The sequence below is a fragment of the Pipistrellus kuhlii genome, unplaced genomic scaffold (assembly GCF_014108245.1).
Source record: "Pipistrellus kuhlii isolate mPipKuh1 unplaced genomic scaffold, mPipKuh1.p scaffold_m20_p_27, whole genome shotgun sequence".
NCBI lineage: Eukaryota > Metazoa > Chordata > Mammalia > Chiroptera > Vespertilionidae > Pipistrellus > Pipistrellus kuhlii.
In genome coordinates, this window is record NW_023425526.1 from 7,197,930 (window position 1) to 7,223,193 (window position 25,264).

The window sequence follows — 25,264 nt, forward strand, 5'->3', positions numbered from 1 at the left end:
GCTTCATACAGGATCCCATTGCGTACACCTCACCTCACATGTTCCTCCATCCGCGCCTCTTCCTGTGTTTATGTAGCTGGTATGCATGTCACATAGTCTTAATGTTTTTAATAACTTTATAACCGATCATATTTGTAATAACATGCTAAACTATGTTTCTGATATTTGGTTATTTAGGTAGATTCTCAGGTGTTGCTACTTATGCTCCAAAGAACGTATTTTTTGTTGTTAAATATGTTTTTTATTTATTTGAGAGGTGAGGGGAGAGGAAGGGGGAGGAGAGAGTAGATGTCTTTGGAGAGCCACATTTCTAACGCCACTTCTTCAACACAGGCTCATCCAGGCCGTGGTGTTTTGTGGAAGAGCCACAATCAAGGGGCCAAAGAGCTGCATGTGGCTCGCGAGCCGTAGTTTGCACCGCAGTTTGCTGACCACCGGTCTGTGTGCCGCCTCCTCTGGCCCGCACAGTACCACCTTGGTTGCGGGCACATCCCCAGTTGGGGGGGTGCAGACGCAGCTGACCTATGTTTCTCTCATCAGTGTTCCTCTCTATCCCTCTCTCTTCCTCTCTGTAAAAAGAAGCAGCTGTGCAGTTTAGTGTATCCAGTCTTCCATCTATTCAGGGTCAGCCATTCTCAATGTGAGAGAACATGTGAGACACAGGTCCAGATTTATGTAATGTAAAAGATTGCTCTAAACTTACATTTCACTAAGTGCTAATGTCATTCATCTTTAAAGAGTTTTTAAAGGAGATAGAGCTATTTCTTGTTTCCTATTTCTGTATTTCCTGTGAATGATGTGATTGGTATTTAATGAAATTCATTTTCATATTAGCCCTAAAAGTCTTTCATTTTTGTAAGACTAATTACAAATAGAAACTTAAAGTAATTTTGGAAATGTGCCTCCGAAGGAAATGCCAATGAAAGCGTCCTGGTGCCTCCCATTTCCCTCCAGCCTCCGGCCACCCCCGGGCAGCATCCGCTCCTCATCGCAGCCCTCAGCGTTGCTCTCCCTCGTCTGACCTGAATATCCTTGGCTTTCGCAGACTTCTCATGTGTCAGTGCTTGTCCTGTGGTTGGATTTTGCATGCCCCTCTTGTCTGTGAGTCAGACTTTTCTTTTGTTGAGGGAAAGGCCTTGAGGAGAGGGTCAGAGCCCTTGCCCGGCATCATGGACGGCCCCCTCCCTGAGCCTGGGAGGTGCTCCTGCAACCACTGTGTGACATCTCACATACTGTTTCCTATTAAAGTTGAGCAGTGTGGTTGGTACTTAATGAAATCTATTTTTATTGTTAACTTGAAGCAATCTTTTTTATCCCCTTAGGCAAGTCTGGTTCTTCCTTTCATTTTTATTGAGATACTAGTGGTCCAGTGCACAGATTCGTGCACATTGAAAGGAAATTAATTAGAAGAAATATCTTAATATAAGTATTCACCCTTTTTCAATAATAGAAGTGTCAACCAAATTCACAATTGACAATGACAGATCGAAACACACGTGTGCTACTGGTACCAGTGTAAGCTTTATATGTATCCTGCATGCGCACGTCAACTTTTATATCCTATCTAATAAAAGAGTAACATGCAAATGGACTGTGACTCCAGGACACAAGATGGCCTCCCCCATGTGGTCAAAAATGGCTGCCCCCATGTGGACACAAGATGGCCACCACAAGATGGCCTGCATGGGAGGGCAACTGTGAGCAATCAGGCCAGCAGTGGAGGGCAGTTTGGGGTGACCAGGCTAGCAGGGGACGGCAGCTGGGGGGTCCAGGCCTGCAGGGGAGAGCAGTTGGGGGGCAGGCCTGCAGGGGAGGGCAGTTTAGGGGTCCAGGCCTGCAGGAGAGGACAGTTGGGGGGGACCAGGCCAACAGGGAGGGCAGTTAGGGGTGACTGGCCCAGCAGAGGATAGCAGTTGGGGGAGACTAGGCCAGCAGGGGAGGGAAGTTGGGGGAAGACCAGGCCTGCAGGGAGAGCAGTTGTGGGCAATCAGGCCAGCAGGGAGGGCAGTTAGGGGTGACAAGGATGTCAGGGGAGGGCAGTTAGGGGCAATCAAGCCAGCCGGGGAGCAGTTAGGCGTTGATCAGGCTGGCAGGGGAGTGATCAGGAGGTGATCAGGCTGGCAGGCAGAAGCGGTTAGGGGCAATCAGGCAGAGGTAGGAGAGTGGTTGGGAGCCAGCAGTCCTGGATTGTGAGAGGGGTATCCAATTGCCCATTTAGGCCCAATCCCACTTAGGGTACAGGCTGGGCTGAGGGACACCCCCCTCCCGTGCACAAATTTTGTGCATTGGGCCTCTGGTATATAGAATAAATTTACTTTCTGATGTAGCTAAACTTTTTCCAGCTCAGTGAAGCACCCCAACTTCCCTTTCAGGTAATTGTCAGCAACACAGCCATAAATATCAACACGAAACTGGTTATTGTAATCATGCAGGGAGAACAAAGGGTAAAATATTTAACTACAGCAGTGTTTGTCTATATTCTACACAGTGATAAAACCTGAAGTCATTTTCAAAGTCCACCATTTTTTCTTTTCAGTCGGGTCAACTTTCTAAACTTTCTAAATCTTGGTTTTCTGGCTAATGAGAAGAAAATAGGATTCTACCCAGTCTCCTATCTACCTACTTCAGGGCTTCTGTGAGCATCAAATGAGATGAGGTACATGAAAATGCTTCACAAACATTTGGTTAAACAGTAAAATGTTTGCAGTTGGGTTTCTGGGCTGAAGAAACTGCTAAGGAGAGGAAGCCAGGTGTTGCTACATGATGTCATTACCTGGCACCCACAGTGACTGTTTCCGGCCGGGGCATTCTGCACCATGCGGTCTTGGCAGCGTCGGCTGCGATTGGGTTGGCGGCGGGAACTGTGTCCCACCTGGGGGAAGCAGAGTGTTGCTTTGTTGGTGACAGGTCTGTGGTGATGGCCAGTGCACATCACGGCAGCTCCTGCTTGAGCATCTGCCCCTGGTGGTCAGTGCACATCATAGCGATCGGTTGTATGGTTGGAGGGACACTTCTAGATTGACATGAACAGGCATACAGCAGAAGGACTTGACTTACACGTACTGGGAAGAGATCACCAAAGTAAGTTTAGTTAACACTTTCTCATAGAAACACATATACATACACACACATGCGTGCAAGAAAACAATATGTTTTCCCTTGTGATGAGAACTTTTAGGATCTATTCTTTTAGCAACTTTCAGATATCCCTCACAGAGTGCGGTACAGTCTCTAAGCAGTAATTACCTCCCAGTGTGCACTTGTAGCTGACAGTGTGCCCTTTGACCCTCACCAATTGCTCCACTGACCCCACCAGGATCACAACCTGCACTCTTTTCTGTGACTGTGTTTCTGTTGTTCATTGCTGCTTTTGTTTTTTAGTCACATATGAGTGAGATCACATGGTATTGTCTTTCTCTGTCCGACTTACTCCACTTGGCACCATGCCGCCTCGGCCCCTCGCTGGGTGAAGCAGTCTTTCCAATCACACACGTTCGGGTCTGACATGCGCCTCCAGTCCTTTCGGGCAGAGAACTGCTCCGGGAGTCTCGTCTCCCCCGGCACATGTGGCCACATCAGACACGCTCGGTGTCCTGGGCCACTCCTGGGAGCCCGCGACCTGGCAGGCCTGGGTCCCCTCCCCCTGCTCCTCTTAACATCAGTTCCATCCGTTCACTGTTGCTGAATTATTAGGCCCAAGAGAGCAGTTAGTCTTTTAAATCATGTTCTGGTAAACTTTTCAAAATTCAATAAAAACTAAAATAAAGGCAGTAAAGGTATACCTACTTTCACCATTGACAAAACATAAATAAAAGTTTTCAGGAAAAAAAAAAAAAGGTTTACCCCATCTGCACCTGCAGCCTGGGCCTGTCCAGGAAGGACTCTTCGGGATACGGCCAGTTCCTTCCTGGTTTTAGCCTCAGACCATCACTCTGCAAACACACAGGCTCATCCTTTTCCACACAAAAGCAAGATTATGGGCACATTATGGCCTGCAATTTTTTGTCATGAATATTATATATATATATATATATAATTTCAGAGAGGGAGAGATAGAAACATCAGTGATGAGAGAGAATCACTGATCGGCTGCCTCCTGCACACCCCACACTGGGGATCGAGCCTGCAGCCCGGGCCTGTGCCCTGACCAAAAATCAAACCAAGACCTGGTTCATAGGTTGGCGCTCGGCCACTGAGCCACACCGGCTGGCAGTCACGAACATTGTTCTGAATCACTAGCTACAGCTCTTCCTCCTTGTTTTTAAGGTGGCTGCTCCCTTCACTGCAGGGCGGACGGATCTCGCTCAGGGCGTTTCTGTCTCATGTTAGCTCTGTGCAGGCTGCCGGGGACGCCCAGACGCCGCCCACAGGGCTCGGCTCGGGCCCCAGGCCAGGCAGCGGCAGGGCTTTGAGCTGGGACCCCAAGTCCACCCCAGGTCTGGCATGCGCACTCCTGCGGCTGCCTCTCCGCACTCACTGCTGCGCAGGCTGAGCATGTCCGTCCGCAGGAGCCCGCACTTTCTCCGCGGGAACCTGTGTGCTTGGCAGGCGGCTCCGGCGCGCCCGTCCCCTGGCCGCTTGGGTTCTGTGCCGGCAGGCGGGCTAGTCCTGGGCTCCCATAGCGGGCTCTCGGGCGGGCTCCGCGGGCAGAGCGGCTGCTCGGTGTGCCCGGGGCTTTCAGGGGTGGGACTGGATTAGACCTCCGTGCTACCTGCCGAGATTCTGCGAAGGTTGCTGAAGGAACACGGTCGCAGTGGATGTGACAGCCAAATGGTAAATGGCAGTTTGGGTTCTATCCAAATGGAGGAGGCTGGCAGTGTGGTGCTGGCACGTTTGGGGCCCGCGTGTGAGCTGAGAAGTCCAGGAGGGCCGTAGCTGGGAGGAGGGGGTCCATGCCTGGGCCAGTCTGACTGCTTTAGTTTTAGTCTGTTAACAAGACTTGCATACCGCTGTGTTTCTTTGAACTTTTGAACTGTTCATTATTCAAGTGACTGAAAATTGAGAACATATAAAACAAGTACGCAGTAAGACGACTTCTTCCCACATCTGGTTCCCCACCCCCATCTTCCCTCTGACAGGTAACCAAGTGCTGCTGGCTCCTGTATCCTGTAGCTTTGGCTACATAAACACCAAATTAAACACTGCATGTCCTCTATAGTTAAAACTATAGTAGCTGAACTGTACATTTTAAAATGGTTAAAATGATAAATTTTATCAAATATGTTTACTTCCAAGAAAAAAAAACTTAATAAAAAAGGGTGTCCAAATTACATTTTCATGTGATAGCAATGGAAAACTCTACATGTCTGGTTAGATGGCGAGACTGTGGCTTAACTTTTCCACCTGCTGGATATGATGCTGCGTATTCAGTAGCAATGATTGACAGGGCGGGTGTGCGGAGCAGCCTGCAGCCGTGTGACGGCCTACGGCCTCTCTTCCAGCGGGAGCACATGCTGAGCTGCTACTGGGAGCAGCCCCGGCCGGGGCCCGCTCGCCACGACCCCAGCCGGCCCTACGCCGAGCAGTACCGCATCGACAGCCGGCAGTTTGCACGCCTGTTTCAGCTGGTCTCGCCGTGGACCTGCGGGGCGCACACGGGGATCCTTGCCGAGCGGACCTTCCGGCTCCTGGACGACAGCACGGACCACCTCATCGCGTTCCGAGCGTTTGCCGCCTGCCTCGGTAGGACGCGCGCGGCGCGTTGCTTTGGGGGTGACAGAGCACAGCGCACGGGCGCTGCGCGCAGACTGTCCCGTGACTGTCTGACAGTTTGTGATTCTCAGCATCACTCCTCCCAGGAGCTTAGCATGCTTTCGTTAGGGGAGAGGGCGAGCTCTCAGCACCAGGTCACGGGGCTGTTCTCCGTGGGAACAGCCCCGGCGGGTGGGGCTTGCCGAGCCATGTCCCTGATGCATCCACGTACGCGAGCCCTCCTCTCCGGAAGGCATGAGGCTGCCGCAGCCCGGCAGTCACACCCGAGGCATCCCTTTGTCACCACCCTTCGCAGCTCGCGCACAGAGGGCCTGGGCGCGGGACGGAGGACGTTTTCTGTGACGGTGTGCCTGAACTGTTGACGTCGCTCTTTCCCCAGACACGATGTACAATGGAGAAATGAATGAGAAAATCAAACTGCTCTACAGGCTTCATATTCCTCCAGGTGAGAAACCCTGAGACACACTGGGCTCTGTTCTGCCTTGACATTAACCAACTTTGTGCACAACACACAAGTTCTTTTTATTTTATTGATTTAGAGAGAGGGAGAGAAAGACATCAGTGGTTGTCTACTGTAGGCACCCTCGCTGGTAGGCACGCTGACCGGGAACTTTCTCTGACCTTTCTGTGGAGGGGATGGCACTCTACCACTGAGCCACATGGTCAGGGCCTCAAGTTCGCTTTGAATTTCATTTAGCCTGGAAGCAACCAATATTTCTTTTTTAGAAAACTTATTTTTATTGATTTCAGAGAGGAAGGGAGGAGAGAGAGAAACATCACTGATGAGAATCATTGATCAGCAGTCTTTCTTCATGCCCCATACTGGGGATTGAGCCCACAACCTGGGCATGTGTCCCGACTGGGAATCCAGCCATGACCTCCTGGTTTAGGCTGAGGCTCAGCCACTGAGCCACACTGGCCAGGCGTGGTTTCTGACAGGGTTTCTGGCGGCAATTTGAGCGCCACGCAGTGGCCGATGGCCCTGGCTCTGGCCCGAGTGGGCAGCGGAAGCCTTCAGGGTCGGCCAGCACCGCTGCCCGACGCCCGGCTTCCGGCCCGCTGGTCCGAGGACCACACTGGGACTGCTGGCCGGGAGACGTGTGGGGAGCCAGGCCTGGTGGCCGCAGCAGGTGGCTCCTCTGCTGCTGCTGCTGGAGGACCACTCCAGTTTTCCAGCGTGTGAGGCCTCGCTTCCTTAAGTCAAAGCAGTGGTAGCATCTGTGGGATGATGACTGAGCGCCTCTGAGTCAGAATCCCGCCCAGGCGGAACGATACGGCAGCGCCGCGGGGCCGCGGTTGGCCTCGGATAGCCGGTGCCCCGCCGTCCTGCCGGCGGGCCGGCGCGTGGGGACCGGGTCCGGGCGGAGCCCTTCGTCCTGGGAAACGGGGTGCGGCCGGAAAGGGGGCCGCCCCCACGCCCTTCACGCAACGCACGTTCGTGGGGAACCTGGCGCTAAACCATTCGTAGACGACCTGCTTCCGGGTCGGGGTTTCGTACGCAGCAGAGCAGCTCCCTCGCTGCGATCTATTGAAAGTCAGCCCTGGACACAAGGGTTTGTAAAAAAAACAAAACGAAGCAGCGGCGGCCAGGAGCAGAGGAAGCGGTTGGGAGCCACGGGCCAGCCGTGGCGGCAGCCTCCAGGTGCTGCATGGCCTCTGCAGTGGGGCAGGTTAGGAACTCGGTCTGCGGCCGCCACGCCGCGGCCGGGTGCCGCGGGGGCCTCTGGCAGAACTCCCCACGCGGGGCTTCCCGGCCAGCCAGACGACTGCTTTTAGCACTGACGCCTGTGCCAGCATTGGAAGCCCCGCGTCGCTGTGGGCTCCGGGGCCATGTCTTGAGTTGGCATTGCTGGGCTGAGGTATAACGTCGTGTACATAACCTCCAGTCTGCGCGGTGGCCGTTGCTCCACCACTCGGCCACCTGTGGCACTTCACTGCTGCTTCTCTGTGAACAGAATCAGTGAAATTCTTTGCCATTTATGCCAACATAATTTGCCCTTATTTTTCAAAAAGTTTCCTTAGAAGACACTCATAGTTATACCTTTATTATCATCATTAGAAGCCCGATGCACGAAGATTCGTGCAAGAACAGGCCTTGCTGCCGGTTTGGCTCAGTGTATAGAGCATCAGCCTACAGACTGAGGGGTCCCAGGTTCGATTCCAGTCAAGGGCATATACCTTGGTTGCGGGCACATCCCCAGTAGGTTTGCAGGAGGCAGCTGGTCGATGTTTCTCTCTCATGGATGTTTCTAGCTCTCTATCTCTCTCCCTTCCTCTCTAAAAAAAAAAAATCAATAAAATTAAAAAAAAAAAAAGGAATGGGCCTCCTTTCCCTGGCAGCCGGCACCGCCTTTCAGCCCAGCCCCGCCGTCCCACGCTGCCCAGAGGCCTTGAGTGCTAGGGCGCTGCGGAATGTTGTTTTGCATACTCACTCCTGATAGGCTGGTGGGTGTCATGAAGGTACGGTCAATTTGTATCTTTCTCTTTTATTCATGTAGATTGTCACTACCATAATCATTGTCACTTTTCATAATCATTCTATCTGGTATTGCTAAATAGGACATGATTGACTTAATTTTATTCAATTATTTCATCTTGAGTTTTAAATAACTATCTTGTGATAATTTTAGCTTTATAGAAAAGGTACAAAGAACATATAGATCTCATTCTTGATATAGCTTTAAATTTATTAGTTTTTTGAAATTATCATTTGAGATTGATATTTGCTTCTCAATACAACTTCATATTGAATTATTATTTCCAAATTACAACTTTATTTCTAAAAGACATATTTTAACTACCTTACTCCATTTAAGACCTTTATGGCTTCAGGAAATCAAATTTTGAAAAATGTTCTGAATATGTATGGTTGTAAAACTTTTATTGTGTGACTCTCAATTTAAATTGTTAAATAGATTTGACTTAGCTATATTTAATATTTTAATTTTTATGCAGTTTTTAAGTCTTAAGAATGCAGACCCTAAAACCTGCATTTAAACACATCAATTTGCTAAGGCCATGAAGATCCACAATACATTTAAGTATTCTCATTTAAACAGATTTAATTTTTGAGAGAGAAGATGACTGCTGATGGGAAGGCAGGCTACAGAGTGTGCATGAGAGAGGAAAGGGGAGTGTGTGTACGTACAGGGAGTGGCTATTTGTGGGTGAGGGACAGCTACACTCCAGGGGACTGTTGGGGACTGCCAGACCAGGCCCCCTGACTGGGCAGCCTCCACTGCTGCTGAAATCTCTCCCGAGCAACCACGCCATCTTGAAGGGGAGAGTGGCTTTACTTTCAACCAGGAAGACTTGGATACTTCCCAGCATCCCACAACCACAGCACCCAGGGACCAGCTGCGAGCCCATGAACACCGGGTCTCAAGCAGCAGGAATATACGGGCTCAGATGAGCTCTGCACCTTCTCACGGAAAGGTCGGATTCTGCCCAGAGAAAGGTGAGGTCTGCGATCCAGGCTGGAGGGAGAAACGTGTGCAGCAGGATCGAGAGGTTCAGAAGAAATCTGCACCCCACAAAATCCGAGGTGAACCAGCAAAGTCTGAGAATGTGGAAGAGGTTCACAGAGCTGCTGGCACAAGGGAGCTCTAAAGGCAGCCATTAGTTTTGCCAGTATATCGGCTACGCTGTGCCGGGGGAAAAGACACGCAGAGTCGTGTGCAGTGCCAGGGCAAAAAAGTTGCAAGTTGGCATGCTTCTTTTTTCTATTTAAATCCTTTCGTGTGATTACTAAGCCCAGTACCTGGGATCACCCAAAGCGGGACTCTCCCAGAGGCTGCAGGGAAATTGTTTTTGTGGAACCTGGGGATTGGAGCAGGGAGGCGATCAGAGGACTGGCTGTGGGGCAGGCCACGCCCAGTATTGAGTGTGGCAGGGAAAACAAAATCTAAATACTGGATAGAGAGGAATTATAGCCCCAGATGTCAATACAGAAACACTGCCACCCAGGGGTAGAATCACAGATTGACTCATGTAAATACAACTACAGGCAGGCTGAGAAACAAAGAAATAGTGCCTGTTTGAAACAGGATTGTGGCTTATGACACTGAGGAGCTGTGGAACACAGGGAACGTCAGTTCTGTCCTGACTACCTGACAGGAAACAGGCGTGCCAAACAGAGCATTAGGGAAGTGAATGACCTTCACCACTACCTATTTTTATTTTTTATCTTTTACTTAAGAAACTGAATTTGTTTCTCACTTAATTTTACCTTTTTAATTATTTTTAATCAGTATTATTACTATTAGTTTTTTACCTTTTTAATTTCATTTTATTTTCTCTATTATGGTATTTGTGTTCTACACTCTATTTTCATTTTTCTTTTAGCATCATTTTACTCTATCTCAGCTTTACCTTTAGCCAACACCCTTCCTTTTCCGCTTTTGTTGCCCTGTTTCTCTTACCTACTCCTGCTTTAGATTTTCTCTATTTCTTCTATTTACCCTATTAAAAATCTAATTTCCAATCCCCTGCTTCAAGTCTATTCACACTTTTCTCTCTTCACTATCCAAAATTTTTTCTCTTCCTTTTTTTTTTTAATTTTTTTGTCTTATGTTGCCCTCATTCTCTCCCCTATTGTTGATTGTTTGTTGATTAGATTGGTTTTTTTGTTTGTGTTTGTTTCTCTTTTTTTCCTTCTGATTTTCCTCTACATTCTTGTTATTAGTTGTTTGTAGTTTGCATTCAAATCTGGGTGTTAGTGAGAGGGCAGGGCGGGGCGAGGATGAGCTCCCAACTCCGCCCCGCAGGGCGGAGTTATCCCTAGCCCTCACCCAACCAATCAGGGTTAGCCGAGGCAGTGACATCACCACCGACTGGAGTAAAACCCATGGACTGGGAGAAATTCGCGCTCTTCCGCCATGCTGCCGGCGTGAGTGGGGGAGCCCATGCTAGCATGGTACAGACTCTTTTGTTTATTGCACATGTGTCAAACACAAGGCCCGCGGGCCAAATCCGTTCCGCCAGGCCTTGCAGTGTGGCCCACACCGCGCTGTCATCACTGCACTCCGCTGCGTTTCCATCACAATGACAGTTTATGACTGTTCAGTAAACCATTCGGCCCGCGATTTAGGCTGGATTTTAGATTTTGGCCCCTTCTCTGATTGAGTTCGACACCCCTAGTTTATTGCATCGGACTCGGCTCCCTGGTGGTCCTTGGGGATCACGAAGTCTGGGCATAACAGTAGTTGTTTTTGGATTAGTTGTTCTACTGAAGTTTTTCTCCCCATATAAATAGTTTTCCCCTTCTTTTTTATTCTCTTTCTCTTACTTTTTTTCATTTCCTAAATATCATTTTTGCACTCTTTTTTATTTTAAACCCTCTAATTCTCTTTTTTCTGGTGGTCACCTTTATTGGTGGTTATTAGTATTGTGGATACATTTATGTTAAATGCTTTGTATGTGTGCCTTATTGTGTTGTATTCTGTGCCTTTAGTAAATGCAGGAGAGAGCTACATAGTCAGACACCCTGAGAAGATCGATCATGGGGAAAAAAAGAAACAGCCTGCATACAAAAGAAAAGGAGGCATCACCAGAAAAGAAAGTAAACTAAATGGAGGAAAGCAATATGTCAGAGAAAGAATTTATAGAAATGGGAATAAGGTTGCTAAAAAGTTTGAAAAACAAATTCAAAAATATGTGTAAGAACCAAGAGGAAATGGAGAAGAACCAAGAAGAAATGAAAAATGACATCACTGCAATAAATAGCTCAACAGAAAGCATGAACAGTAGACTAAAAGCGGAGGACCGCATCAGTGAGCTAGAAGACAGGGTAGGAAAAAACACCGAAGCAGAGCAGCATCTAGAAAAAAAAATTTTAAAGCAGGAGGAGATCCTAAGGGAACTACGGGACAACACAAAACAAAACAAAATCCGAGTAATTAGGTCCCAGAAGAGGAGGAAACTGAGCAAGGAATGGAAAACCTGTTTGAAGAAATAATGACAGAAAAGTTCAATGATATAGGGAAGAAAACAGTCACACAATTCCAAGAAGCTCCCAGAGTCCCAAACAAAATAAACCCCGAAAGACTGACGCAAAGGCACACATACAGTTTATCACTAAACTAGTGGGCCAGTGCACAAAATTCATGCACTGATGGGGGTTCCCTCAGCCCAGCCTGCACCCTCTCCAATTAGGCAGGGACCCCTTTCAGTCCACAGGCTACCAAAACGGTTAGGGCAGAGAATGGTATTATTTTGATGACTAATATTGCAAATGCATCTGGAGTCCAAATTGTATTGAAAGCAGATATAAGAGATAAAGGAGATTCAGATAACCAAATGTAAATCATTCACCAGATTTTAACTTGTGCAGTCCTTGAAGTGAGACAATGAAAACCTTAAATGTTTAATTCCTTTATAGTCTTAAATTACGAAATATATATATATATATATATATATATATATATATATATATATATATATATGGCCCGGTGCACAAAATTCATGCACATTAAAAGGGAATTAATTATAAGAAGTAATATAGTATTGCTATTTGCCCTTTTCTATAATGGAAGTGTCAGAGATGAAACTTAGTAAAATGTAAATGAAAACCTTTATATATATATATATATATATATATATATATATATATATATATATATATATATTTTTTTTTTTTTTTTTTTTTACAGAGAGGAAGTGAGAGAGATAGAGGGCTAGAAACGTCGATAAGAGAGAAACATCGACCAGCTGCCTCTTGCACACCCCCCTCTGGGGATGTGCCCGCAACCAATGTACCTGCCCCTGACCGGAATCGAACCTGGGACCCTTCAGTCCACAGACTGATGCTCTACCACTGAGCCAAACCGGTTTCGGCATGAAAACCTTCCTCCTGTCAGAGTCTGGGGCACACCACGGGACCCAGAAGTCAAGTCCCTGCCCACCCACATGCGTCTCAAAATCATGTGAGTCCCAGACCTGGCCAGTCCCACCCTTGTCAAGCCTTGCAAGGCAGGGTGCGAAGCCTCAGATCCCATGGCCCGGCACCAGGATGGGGGCGTAGCCTGAGGTCCCCCAGCCCAGACCAAGTGGGGAGGGGAATGCCTTGAGATCCTCCATCAAGCCCCGCCAGGTAGTGGACACGGCCTGGGATCGCATGTCAAGCATCACTGGGTGGAGGGCATGGCCTGAAGTCCCCCATCAAACCCTGCCAGGCAGGGGGTGCAGCCTCAGGTCCCCGGCCCAGCACCAGGAGAGGGGTGCAGCCTTAGGTGCCCCGTCAAGCCCCGCTGAGCGGGGACATGGCTGGAGTTCCTCTGACTCAGCACTCAGCGTGAACCTTGAGGTCCTGTCAAGCCACACCAGGTGGCAGACACGGCCTGAGGCCCCTTGTCAAACTCTACCAGGTAGGGGGTGTGGCCTGAGGCCGCCTGGCACTGGGGCTGGGGTGCAGTCTGAGGAAGCCCAGCCTGGCACTGGGGCGGGAGGCACAGCCTGAGGTCCCGTCAAGCCCTGCCGGGTGGGGGTGCGGCCTGAGGCCGCCTGGCACTGGGGCTGGGGTGCCGTCTGAGGCCCCCTGTCAAGCCCCACAGGGCAGGGCAGGGCGCAGCCTCAGGTCCCTGCTGATTGCTGGTTAAGGCTCCTTGTGGGAACTTGGCCTCCGCTGTGGGTGCAGCCACCTTTTGATAGAATGATGGTCAATTAGCATATTCTCTTTATTAGATAGGAATGGACTACAAAATAAGGTTACATTTATAATGGAAGTTCATTAAAGGCTGCAAGTACACGAGGATTGTACATAAGCTCAGTGCTGCCTCTTCCCTAACATAGTATGTCCTAGTGCCTGTGCCAAGACTGGAGAGGATGGAAGCCCTGCTCTGTGGCTGCTGCCCTTCTGGTCCCAGGTCACTATTGCCTTTTCTGGACACTGCCCACCACTTGAATCTTCCTGCTCTAGGCTCCCATGGCATTTGTGTTCACTGGTTCTTGCGTTGAGGCAGTTGTGACTTGTGAACGGGCTTGTCTCATATACCAAGCTCTGAGGACAGGGGCCGTGTCCCGTTGCCCTCAGTGACTGTCCCAGGAAGCCCACTTTCATTGTTAGCCCTAGAGCCACCCCATGTGTTATTAACCATTCTCTTCAGTCTGAGTGGCTTCTCGCTGTGTAGTGTAAAATTTGTCTTGGGCAAAGTTGGGAGAGAATGTCTGTATCTTTGTAATAGAGAAGAAATTAAGGGGGGAAAAAACAGAAACCTATCTTTCAAGAAGGTAGCTTATCAAGGCTTTGGTACTATCTTATGGACATTTGTTCCATCACAACTGCGTGATTTCTCAGTGAATGGCTTACTACCGTTTCCCCGAAAATAAGAGTGTCATATTTTTTCTCCCGAAGTTGCGCTAGGTCTTATTTTCAGGGGATGTCTTATCTTTCCACGTGCTAGGTCTTATTTTCTGGGAAACATGGTAGTAAGCTTCAACCTTCAAAATGAGGATCCTCTGTCCATAATCCTGACAAGCTTTATTAATCTATAACTCATGTGAAGTGTGCAGCCCAGTAGCTTTTAGTGTTTGGAACGTCATCACCCCAAGCCCAGACCGTGCAGCTTACCCCAGTCCATCCATTGTCCTCTGCTGTCTCTAGACTTGCCTTGTCCAGTATTTCATAAGAAGGGACTCATGCAATTTGCTTTTTGCCTGGCTGCTTTCACGGCTCACCAGTGTGGTAGTGTGTGGCTGAATGTGGTCCTCAGGTTCACGGGCATGCCATCAATGGTCCGTTTACCAATTCTTGGGGACAACGTTGTTCCAGACATCAGTGTACACGTTTTTGAGTTGACTTTTCCATTCCCATTTGGTGTATACCTACCTGCCTACTGGAATTTTGGGAAAGTTGAATAGTAATTTAACTTTGTAAGGAATTGTCTCTTCCTCAAAGGGCAGTAACACCTTCTATTCCATCATCAGTGCATTAGGGTTCTGATATAACTGGACCTTTGTGCAATTCAAAACTCGTAATAAAGCTTTTTGCAATTTGTTAGGAACTATATAGCATTATGTGCTCAGAGAAAAATAACATGGGGAGTTTAATTGTCCCATCTCAAGATTTTGAGATGCAAATCAAAACAACAATGCGGTACCATCTCACACCTGTCAGAACGGCCAACATCAACAAATGAACAATCGACAAGTGTTGGCGAGGTTGCAGAGAAAAAGGAACCCTCATGCACTGCTGGTGGGAATGCAGACCGGTGCAACCACTGTGGAGAACAGTGTGGAGTTTCCTCAAAAAACTGAAAATGGAACTCCCATTTGACCCAGTAATCCCACTCCTATGATTATATCCCAAGAAACTAGAAACACAAATCAGAAAGGATATATGCACCCCTATGTTCATAGCAGCACAATCTACAATAGCCAGAATTTGGAAACAGACTAGTTGCCTGTCAGCAGATGATTGGATCAAAAAACTATGGTATATCTACACAATGGAATACTATGTTGCCATAAAAAAGGAATTCTCATCATTTGCAGCAACCTGGATGGAACTGGAGAACATCGTGCTGAGTGAAATAAGCCAATGAAAGAGAAGCACCACATGATCTCACTCATTTATGGATAATAACATTATAAACTGATGAACCAAAAGATAGATATAGACAGTAAAGCAATTAGCCGACCGTTAAATTACAGTGGGGAGGGTAGGGAGATCTGGAGGAGATAAGAGATCAACTGAAGGACTTGTATACATGCATATAAGTACAACCAATGGACACAAAACTCTGGGGAGGGAGGGTATGTATGGGGGGGGGCAATGTTAAAATATGTACACAGGTAATAATTTAATAAAGTGTAAAAGAAAAAAAGATTTTATTGTGTAAAATTTGTACGTAGTACATGAACTCAATGGATCTTCGTCCACACGCTCACTGTCCAGTGCCTGTTGGTCTGTGAACGGCACACCATTAGTGGCAGCGGGAGTCGCACCAGAGACAGGATCACTGTGCTGTGGGCCCAGTGCAGGTGCACACCAGGCTCCGCAGACCCTACAACGTGCAGCCTAGAGTGAGGCTGCTGGCTTAGCTCACTTGCCTATTAGTTTCTTTACCTAAAAAGCTTGGATTTTGGTTGAAATAACTTGTTCAATCTCTTTTTCAGCCCTCACTGAGGATGACCAAGACAGCCAGTCACCACTGAAGAACCCTCTGCTGTCCACGTCCAGACCCCTGGTTTTTGGGAAACCAAATGGCACGTACCTTTCACTGTCAGGAGCCAGGACAGTGGCTCTCATTCCCCCCCCAGCCCCCGAGAATCAGCAAAGCGCCCTGCTTCCCAAGGCCAGCAAGGCCCCCAGCACACCCCCCTCCTGTATATCTACTTTTACTGGAACTACTTAAACTACATATTGTTTCCTTTGTCTCAGATGATGCCTCTGATTATCAGAAACAGCTAAAACAGATGATTAAGGATTTAGCCAAAGAAAAAGCTAAATCTGAGACTGAGTTGCCCCAAATGAGCCAGGTATGGACTGTATTGTGTGAAGAATTAACTTTTGTCAATCTGTTCAGAAGCTAATAATTAAGCTGGGCCCCTTTACCACCAAAGCCATAATCAAAGGGTTTTATACTTCCGGGAGGTGGACATTGTGGCAATTAAATGGGAAAATGTGGTCCATTTATATATTCAAAGGTCTTAAAAACAGGCACTGCTTCATCTCTTTTTTAAATATTTTAATTGAATTCAGAGGATAGAAACATCAATGAGGGAATCACGGACCAGCTGCTTCCTGCACACCCCTTATTAAAGGCATGTGCCATTGACCATTATTAAACCCAGGACACTTCAGCCCACAAGCTGAGGCTCTACCCACTGAGCCAAACCAGCTAAGGCTGGTTCATGTCTTTAAAAGGTTCTTCTATCACCCATTTACCCAGGTGGTGGTGAGTCATTGTCTTCCCTGGAAAATTAGTATGCTCCAGGTGCTTCAACACCTACAGCAGACAGCACTGTCAGATCTCCAAAACCTTTGTTCCTGTGCCACGTTCCAGCACTGTGGGTTGAAAGGTGTGCACAGGCTTCTGAGTGCTGAAATTCTCTGGAGGCAAAGGGCAGAGAATGCTTTCTCCTATTTTACTTCAAAAAGGTTTTATTTCACTTTCTCTGAGTACTACAAAGTATAAAATTCTTTTAAGAATGCATTATATTTCCATCCTGGTTGTGCTGCTACGCACTTTTTCTGTATTGCAGAGAGAATTCATCCAGTTCTGTAAGACTCTGTACAGCATGTTCCACGAAGACCCCGAGGAGAACGACCTGTACCAAGCCATCGCCACGGTGACCACGCTGCTGCTGCAGATCGGGGAGGTGGGGCAGCGCGGGAGCTCCGGGAGCTGCTCCCCGGACAGCGGGGCGGGGCCAGGGGCCTCAGCCCCTCCTCCAGAGCGGGACTCTGTGTTTGCCGACACAGACACTGCGCCAGACACTGCGCCGGCTCCGCGGGCATTTCCCCAGGAGGCTGAAGGCGACTGGACAGTCTCCTTTGAACACATTTTAGCTTCACTTCTGACTGAACAGTCATTAGTAAACTTTTTTGAAAAGCCACTAGATGTTAAATCCAAACTTGAAAATGCCAAGGTCAATCAGTATAGCCTCAGAACTTCTGAGATGAACAGCCAGTTACTGCCTGAACTTCAGCCAGACAGTGACTTGGTGGGATGAGCTGGCCATGACAGAGCAGCACCACCATGTGGGCTGTCAGCCCATGAGCCCAGCTCCGAGTCCTTCAGCCTGAGGACAGCCTACAGTCTGGGCGTGCAGGTGAGCAACCTGACCGCCAACTGTGGCCCGGAGAACTAATGCAATCCTCAGCACCACTGTGTTCTTCTGTAAGAGGGAGCGACACTGCTGCCGGCTGCCTCCCATACACACGGTGGCCGGGGATGGGACCTGCGACCTAGGCCGTGTGCCCGGATTGGGAATCAAACCTGCAACCCACCGAGCGGCGCGGCCACGCCAGGCTGTCTGACCGTAAGATTCACTGCTGCTGCGATGCTCTCTGACAGGACGCGGGTCCAATGCACTGAGCTACCCCAGACAGAAACGCCCACGCTTTTTCCACTATGTAGTGGGACGTCTACAGTCAAACTCACTTTTCAGATCTAAGAGCCACTGTCTGCAATTGCATTTGGCTTTTTCTTTGCACAAATGTTTCAATGCTGGTAATTGAAACCATTTAATATATTTGGTTGTATTCCCTTTGCTTACAAAAATGTTGTGTACAAACCATGCTATTAATGTTGGCCTCCAAGTTTTTTAATAAATTTTTGTATCAACTTTGCTCCTTGCTTATACCTCGCACTTGTATGAGTTTTGAGGTCTGGGTCGCGCAGTGAACAGAGGCTAGAGACAGGCAGACGGCGCACCCCTCCTGCCGCCCACGCCTGGTGGTCCAAGCCGTGCACCAGTCGGTCTGTAACCCTTGCAGTGCTACACACAGTACTGCAGTATCATCCCTGCAACACTGCTCTCAGCCGAATTCAGATTTGGGGCTGGATGAGCTTTAGCCCATGTAAACTGGAACTAAAAACATCTCCTGGGGCCGTTACAAGTGAGCAAAAACATTAATTGAACATTAAACATAAACCTGACCCCATCAGAATATCATTCTAGAAGATAATTCTGTACTTCTTGACAATTATATCTTATCAATACACATTATTATACCTAAGAGGCTATGAATTGCATCATTTCAGTTTGTTGAAAATTGGCCAATGGGAATTGAGTTCTTCTACATGCCAGTTTCTGGGAAAATGTTTCTTTTAGAATCAATGAAGCATGCCCATAAAAGCACTAACCATTGCACCTCCAATGTCCAACTACCTGCAGGGTCCGAAAGCCAGGCTACACGGCAGATTACCTAGAAAACCCTGTGTAGGCCTGTCTGAACACTCGGAAACTCCAGGGCTGGGAAAGGGGCAGAGACAGCATTAAAGAAACTATACAAAGACCAGGTCACTGAGGACCACTTTAAGATTACAAACGTTACGTTGCCGTCAGAAACAGAAAACCAACCTCCAAGGCAGTTGTATAACTTTATTCGACCATGAGCACTAGTTCTCGTCCACATTAACGGTCTGTAGATCTGCAAAAGGAGAGAAGAGGTCACCTTCCACCCCCCAGGCTTCCCCACGGGCAGCGTGGTGGCGTGGCGCGAGACTTACTTTTGAAAGTGGTGACAGGCACATAGGTGACCAACGTATACAGCTTGTTTGGTGAATCTTCATCCTCATTACGTTTTCTAGACAAACGTACCCGGATACGATATGGGACATTCCTAATGAGAAACATGTTGGTCAGGTCAACGCTGTCATGACATTTCTGTAACATGCTTCCAATCTGACAGGGAGCCGCAGGACACCGGACCAATGCAGAATGAGCCAGCCTGCCAGGTCCTCGGCCACCAGCAGACGGCGCGGTGATGGGCTTTGTCTAAAACGTAAATCTGGCCAAAACCGGTTTGGCTCAGTGGTAGAGCATGGTCTGCGGACTGGAAGGTCCCAGGTTCGATTCCGGTCGGGGGCATATACATTGGTTGCGGGCACATCCCCACGGGGGAGAGTGCAGGAGGCAGCTGGTCCATGATTCTCTCATCGACATTTCTGACTGACTATCCCTCTCCCTTCCTCTCTGTAAAAAATCAATAATATATTAAAAAATAATAATAATAAAACGTAAATCTGGAGACCATTCCCCCCCCCCCCCCCCCCCCCCCTCTACAGACACAGGAGGGTTGCAAATGTGCATTGCTTGCTCGGGCATGCAGTCCCTCCTCTCACTGTTCTGGGGATGTGAGGGTCCTCAAACCTGGGACTCTCTTGCTGCTAAGATACCACTCCGCACTTATCTCAAAGGAGCTGTCATTGGCAGCTCCTGTTACCCTGTTTCCATGAAAGTAAGTGTCTTATATTAATTTTTTCTCCCAAAGTTGCACTAGGTCTTATTTTCAGGGGATGTATTTTTTTTTTTTTCCCAAGGGATTGCATTGAATCTTTAGATTGTTTTGGGTAGTATAGACATTTTTTTAATATATTTTATTGATTTTGTACAGAGAGGAAGGGAGATAGTTAGAAACATCGATGAGAGTCATCGATCAGCTGCCTCTTGCACACCCCCTACTGGGGATATGCCCGCAACCAGGGCACATGCCCTTGACCGGAATCGAACCCGGGACCCTTTAGTCCCCAAGCCGACGCTCTATCCATTGAGCCAAACCGGTCTCGGCTTCAGGGGATGTCTTTCCATGCGCTAGGTCTTATTTTTGGGGAAACACGGGTAGACACATTTCTGCTGAACTATCAATATTAACTGCGCCCCCTGCAGGCTGCTCTCAGGGGTTGTCACCCACTCAAACGCAACCCAGATGCCACCCAGTCCTCCACCAGCTCCTACCACGGACCAGCCCCTGCTACTTCACTGACCTTAGCTGGTCCCATCCCACACTGGCACCTCCATCGTCCTTCACAGCGAAACGTCCTCCTGCTTATAAGGGGTCTCTAAGCTCTCCTTCCGTGGGGGCTGGGTGACTCTGTTGTGGAGGCTGCCGTGTGCATTTTAGGATGTTTCCGGAACCCTTGGCCTATGGCAGCCCCACCAGTGATACCAACTATGTGCCGGGACGGGGAGGAAAGTCGCCTCTGGTTGAAGACCAGGGCTGCAGTGGGTTCTAGAGACAAAGCCACTCTTTGCCATGACCCACAAGACTCCCCTGATCCGCCTCCTGCCCGTCTGACTTCTACCTCCATCAGCCTGTTCCCAGATCACACTCTGTGCGATGCTGACCACCCGCACTGCTGCCCACGGGTCTCATCACAAACGCCACATCCTGAGGCTTCTCTGCAGTCACCACCCTCCTGAATCGCTGCCGCGCTCTTTCTTTGTAATTCCACTAGAGGCCCAGCCACGAAATCTGAGCTTGGCCTGTGACCATGGCCATCTTCCCCAGCTGCCTGGAGCCGGCCCCACGCCTCTCCGATGGCCACTGGGAGCTGAGCCTGCTGGCCGGGAGAAAGCAGGAGGTGGGCTGTTCCTGCCTGCTGGCCAGCCCTGCCCTGTGCAGGGCGCCCTGGCGCCGCCCACCCCCACCCCGGTTCCCTCCCGCCACCAGGTAATGGGAGCCTGCGCCGGGAAAAGGGACTGAGGTGGTCAGTGCGCCTCAGTGACTGGTCAGGCAGTCGTTCAGCCGTTAGGGTCAATTTGCGTACGACCCTTTCACCACGTTGGATATGATCAGCGATCTGAGCGGAGGAGTGGGTTAAGCTGGTGAGACACACCTTACTCCTTTGGCCCACACGGCTTTGTTGAGCCTGGTGTCAATGCGCACGTCGGGGGTTCCCATCTCCTTCATGGCGAACTTCCGGATCTCCTTGAGGGCCCGGGGGGCACGCTTCTTGAAGCCCCTTAGGTTAAAACACAAGTAAAAAGTGAATTAAAGGGGCACAAAATGAAACCGCATGTCCTAGCTTCATAAAAACTAAACCAAACTTTTGCCGTGGCCGGTTTAGCTCAGTGGTAGAGCATGGTCTGCGGACTGAAGGGTTCCGGGTTCGATTCCGGTCAAGGGCATGTACCTTGGTTGCAGGCACATCCCCAGTGGGAGGTGTGCAGGAGGCAGCTGATCGATGACTTATCGATGTTTCTAACTTTCTCCCTTCCTCTCTGTAAAAAATCAATTAAAAAACAAAAAACAAAAAAACTAAACCAAACTTTAACAAGGCAGATCCTTTCCCACCAGCGTTCATGCCCAGCAGCTGGGGAACAGGAACTGCCCCCTCAGTGACGGGGTGAGGGCTCTGCACGGGACCGGACAATGCTAACATCACAATGGCCAGCCCGTTCCCGATCAGCAAAAGCACCTCCAGACTCCATCCTTCTGGAGACTATGATCCAAGAATGCCACTGGAACATACCTGAACATAAAACGTAACACTGTACACCGCAGGACATGGTAAGCAGATTGCCACACCTTCACAGAGCATGTTTTTGGAGCCCACTCAGCACGAATGTAGTTCCCCTGACCTGGTCTGTGCCGAGCAGAGGCCTGCAGGGGAGGTGCCAGCACCATCATCATCTCCTGGGCACCTTCAGGTGCTGTTTAGATAAGGATGCAGGCACCCATTTAAATGTTATGCTTTTACTTGAAGATGTGAAAAAAGCAACACTTTACGACAGGAAGAAGTGGTCACACACGTGTGGGCCATTCCAAGTGGGGTGCAGAGGGAACAGTAAGAGTTGCTGATGTTTCTGTCTCTCCCCCTGGCCCTCTGAAATAATAACATTTCGTGATCCTCAGAGGGGCCTGTCAATGGCTAGCCTGAGAGGCGCTCCTTCCCGGCAGATGAGGCAAACGTCCTGGATGGGGTGAGAGCAGCAAACGGAGCCTTCAATAAGCTCCGTGACCCACAAAAAACCCGGCTCCCCACTCACCCCACAGCCGCTTGACCCTGTCTCCGCTCCTTCCTCCATGCTCACCAGCTCCTGGTTATTTATTTCTACAAGCAAGCTCGCCCCACCCCCTTACAAACCTAACCACCAGAACCATCAGCGAGGGGCAGAATCCTTCTCCACATCATGTACGTGGTTGACCCTCCAGTGCACCAGCTGATGTCAAGTGTGACAGGGAAGTAGATGAGGGAAAGGCAGAGCGCTGGGATGAGCTGGGGCGACACAAGCCAGCCCCCCAACCTGTGACCAGGAAAGTAAGTGGCAGTGCACAGGGAACCACAGCAAACACTTTGGACTCCACTGAGGCCGATGGGAGCCAATGGAGGTGAGGACACACCAGGGCAGCGAAGGGAACCAGGAGAGGGCGCTGCAAACCAACGGACAGCGGACTGGCCGGACCCAGGCCCTGGGTCAGGGGGAGGGAGAGCACAGAGGGCATGTGCCTTCGCCAGGGAAACAGGGAGGGCCGGGCAATGGCGTCTGCGATGTCAACACCCACGTACAGACTGAGGGACTGTCCTGGGACTCAACAATGACTGAGGAGCAGCTAGAGAAGGAAAGGGTTTAGTACCACTTTTGTAACAAAGCACAAAATGCCTGAAAAACTCGCTCACCTGCAATGGCCACCTTACTTTTCAAATGTCCCACTACGGGGGTGGCCTGCAGAGCAAAGCCCTTCTCACTCTGCACATTTCACCATTTACACCCAAATATTAGTGTCTAGCCTCTGTAAGGGACTGCGAAAGTGGGCCTTTGGATCCCCTGCTAAACCTGCAAGGGCCGCTGGCAGTGCCCAGCACACAAGAGCCTGGCAGGAATAAAGCTCAAAATGAGTGAAGGGGTGGTGGGCCGGGCCCGCGGTTACTCAGAAGCAACATCAATGCACAAGAAGGCAGGGAAGCCATCTAGAGACCCGGAACAGAGGCCAGGGTGCCCCTAGGCTGGGAGTGCAGTGCTGACAGCTGCCCTGTGCCCACGAGGCCGCACATCTGAGAGAGACCCTGGAAAAATGCGTTCTCCCAGCGAGGCTGCCCAGACAAGTGCAAGAAATCCTGCGCCACAGGCTGGTGCCCGAGTCCTCTGTCTGCCCTGTAACTGCTTTTAGATCCACTCCGGAACAGCATGCAAGATGCAAGCCTGCTCTCTACTGCCAGCGGTAAGCAGGAGGCGGGAAACCTCCTAATCTGAGAACTAAAACCAACCCCCAGGGGATAAAGTCAAACATTAAAAACTGCTCCCGACATTCCACTACACGGCCAGTCCACAATGCAGGAGTCCTCCCGCCGACACGGTCCTGCAGGTTCCTCCCCTCACCTCGTGCAATTCCCGTCCGTGTGCGGGCCAGAACCAGCACGGCGCGGCCCAGGGTCCCTGCTCCGGACGCACGCGCCCGGCCGGCCCAGGTCCCCGAGCCCGAGGCTCTAAACAGCTCCCTCTCTCGCACCGCACCGCTCTCCGAAGGCGCCCGCAGGACCCGTCCTCAACCTCGCGTCCCCGCCGTCCCTCCAGCGGGACACCCTAACCCTCTCGGGCCCTGGAGCAGACGGAGTTTTAAAGAAAAGCTCCGGACCAGCCGGCCTTCCCGCCGCGGGGGGACTCACACGCCGTGGATGCGCTTGTGGATGTTGATGGTGTACTCCCTGGTCACCACCTCGTTGATGGCGGAGCGGCCCTTCTTCTTCTCGCCACCCTTCTTTGCGGGAGCCATCTACAGCGGGGACAGGGAAGCTGAGCCGAGGACGCGCACGGCCACGTCCGCCCGCCCCGCGCGCCCGAAGCCCCAGGCCGGGCAGAGCTGAGCCTCCACCCAACCGCGCCCCGGCCCGAGAGCCCGCGCCGGCCCTAGGCCCCCTCTTCCAGGCTGCGAGCCCTCCCGCCGGGCGGGGTCCCCTCCGGGACTCCGATGCCCGGGCCCAGCCTAGGAGAGCCCGCCGGCCCGGGCGGCGCCTCCGTGGGTGAGGATGGAGCCCGATGGAGGAGACCAAGGAGCGAACGAACGCACCGTGCCCAGCAAGTTGGAAAGAAAGACCGCAGGGTATTGTGGGAGAGGAAACTCCGGGTCGCAAGTACAACTTCCGGGTCGTCGGGAGGAGGCGCAGCCAGAGGCGGGGCAGTGACGTCTGTGCGTGCCGGGCAAAGAGAGCCGGCCTGGGCGGCTTCCGGGCGGGCGCATCCGGTGGTGGTGCCGCGGGTGCCGTCCCGGAGGAGGTGTTGGTAGCGGACCTGGCTTCCTGACGAGGATGCGGCAAGGAAAGGCTGCCGCACCTGCCTGGGCCCCGAGGCGGGCAGGCTCGGGAGGCGCTCTCCTGTGCACCGTCCTCCTGGCCACGTGCGGGCTGCGGCCCGCCGAGGGGCTGCGGGGCCCTCAGACGCTCAGCGGATGGGCTACGGAGTGGGGTAGGGCTGAGGGCACAGCAGAACGGGCGTGAACGGAGCCAGGACCTGGGCAGCTACTGGTCACCGGGGCGGGAAAGCTCAGGTCCTGGGAATCAGCAATCAATTGTAGGGGACCCCCCCTCGCCCACCTTCCTCCCCAGCAGGTCCTGTGGTTTGACCCCTGACCTTCCTCCCAGAGGTAACATCTGGGCCTCAGTTGTAGTTCAGCTCCAGGCCCAGAAGAGCAGCAAAACCAGACAAGTGATCCCTGCCCTGGTGTTGACCCTGCCCTGGTGCTGACCCTGCCCTGGTGCTGACCCTGCCCTGGTGTTGACCCTGCCCTGGTGCTGACCCTGCCCAGGTGCTGACCCTGCCCTGGTGCTGACCCTGCCCTGTGCTGACCCTGCCCTGGTGCTGACCCTGCCCTGGTGCTGACCCTGCCCTGGTGCTGACCCCTGCCCTGGTGCTGACCATGGTGGAGACCGTGACCCTGAAAGGACACACCAGGAAAGCTGCGGACTGTCCTACTGAGATCTTCCCTGGGACCTCCCCAAAGTCTGCCCCCTAAAGCCCTTAGGACACAGCGCCTCCCTCCAGGGAGCAGGACCCTGACTCTTCCTCTACCTCCCTCCGCTGTCCCCAAGGCGAGCTCCCATGTCCTCCTCACTCCCCAGCCCCCAGGGCCCTTTTTTCCCTCCACAGCTTATTTCCTGAGCCCATT

At 50.7% G+C, this 25,264-nt stretch overlaps 2 protein-coding genes across 8 annotated transcripts in view; one reads left to right on the plus strand and one right to left on the minus strand.

Moving 5' to 3' along the window:
• TBC1D8 (TBC1 domain family member 8) overlaps positions 1 to 18,000 on the plus strand; it is an 86,521-nt gene extending 68,521 nt beyond the window's left edge. For 4 of the 5 annotated variants that reach the window (XM_045587299.1, XM_036453939.2, XM_045587298.1 and 1 more), the window contains 5 exons: positions 5,442 to 5,682; positions 6,092 to 6,157; positions 15,826 to 15,915; positions 16,091 to 16,188; positions 16,915 to 18,000. In XM_045587299.1, coding sequence (XP_045443255.1) covers positions 5,442 to 5,682; positions 6,092 to 6,157; positions 15,826 to 15,915; positions 16,091 to 16,188; positions 16,915 to 17,385 — 966 coding nt within the window. In that variant the 3' untranslated portion in view covers positions 17,386 to 18,000. The remainder of the gene's footprint in view (positions 1 to 5,441; positions 5,683 to 6,091; positions 6,158 to 15,825; positions 15,916 to 16,090; positions 16,189 to 16,914) is intronic. The other variant, XM_045587297.1, reaches the window with a different exon arrangement.
• A 739-nt stretch (positions 18,001 to 18,739) lies between these two features.
• Positions 18,740 to 24,649, minus strand: RPL31 (ribosomal protein L31). Of its 3 annotated transcripts, none has more exons than XM_036454012.2 (5): positions 24,629 to 24,649; positions 23,769 to 23,875; positions 20,997 to 21,122; positions 18,888 to 19,000; positions 18,740 to 18,808 (listed from the first exon to the last, which is right to left on the minus strand). In XM_036454012.2, the coding sequence occupies exons 2-5, from the start codon at positions 23,873 to 23,875 to the stop codon at positions 18,777 to 18,779; spliced, it is 378 nt and encodes a 125-aa protein (XP_036309905.1). In that variant the 5' UTR covers positions 24,629 to 24,649; the 3' UTR covers positions 18,740 to 18,776. The 3 variants fall into 3 exon arrangements, with proteins under 3 accessions (XP_036309905.1, XP_036309903.1, XP_036309904.1); XM_036454010.2 differs by lacking the exon at positions 24,629 to 24,649 and adding an exon at positions 24,170 to 24,293; XM_036454011.2 differs by lacking the exon at positions 24,629 to 24,649 and adding an exon at positions 23,980 to 24,001.
• Positions 24,650 to 25,264: the final 615 nt, after the last annotated feature.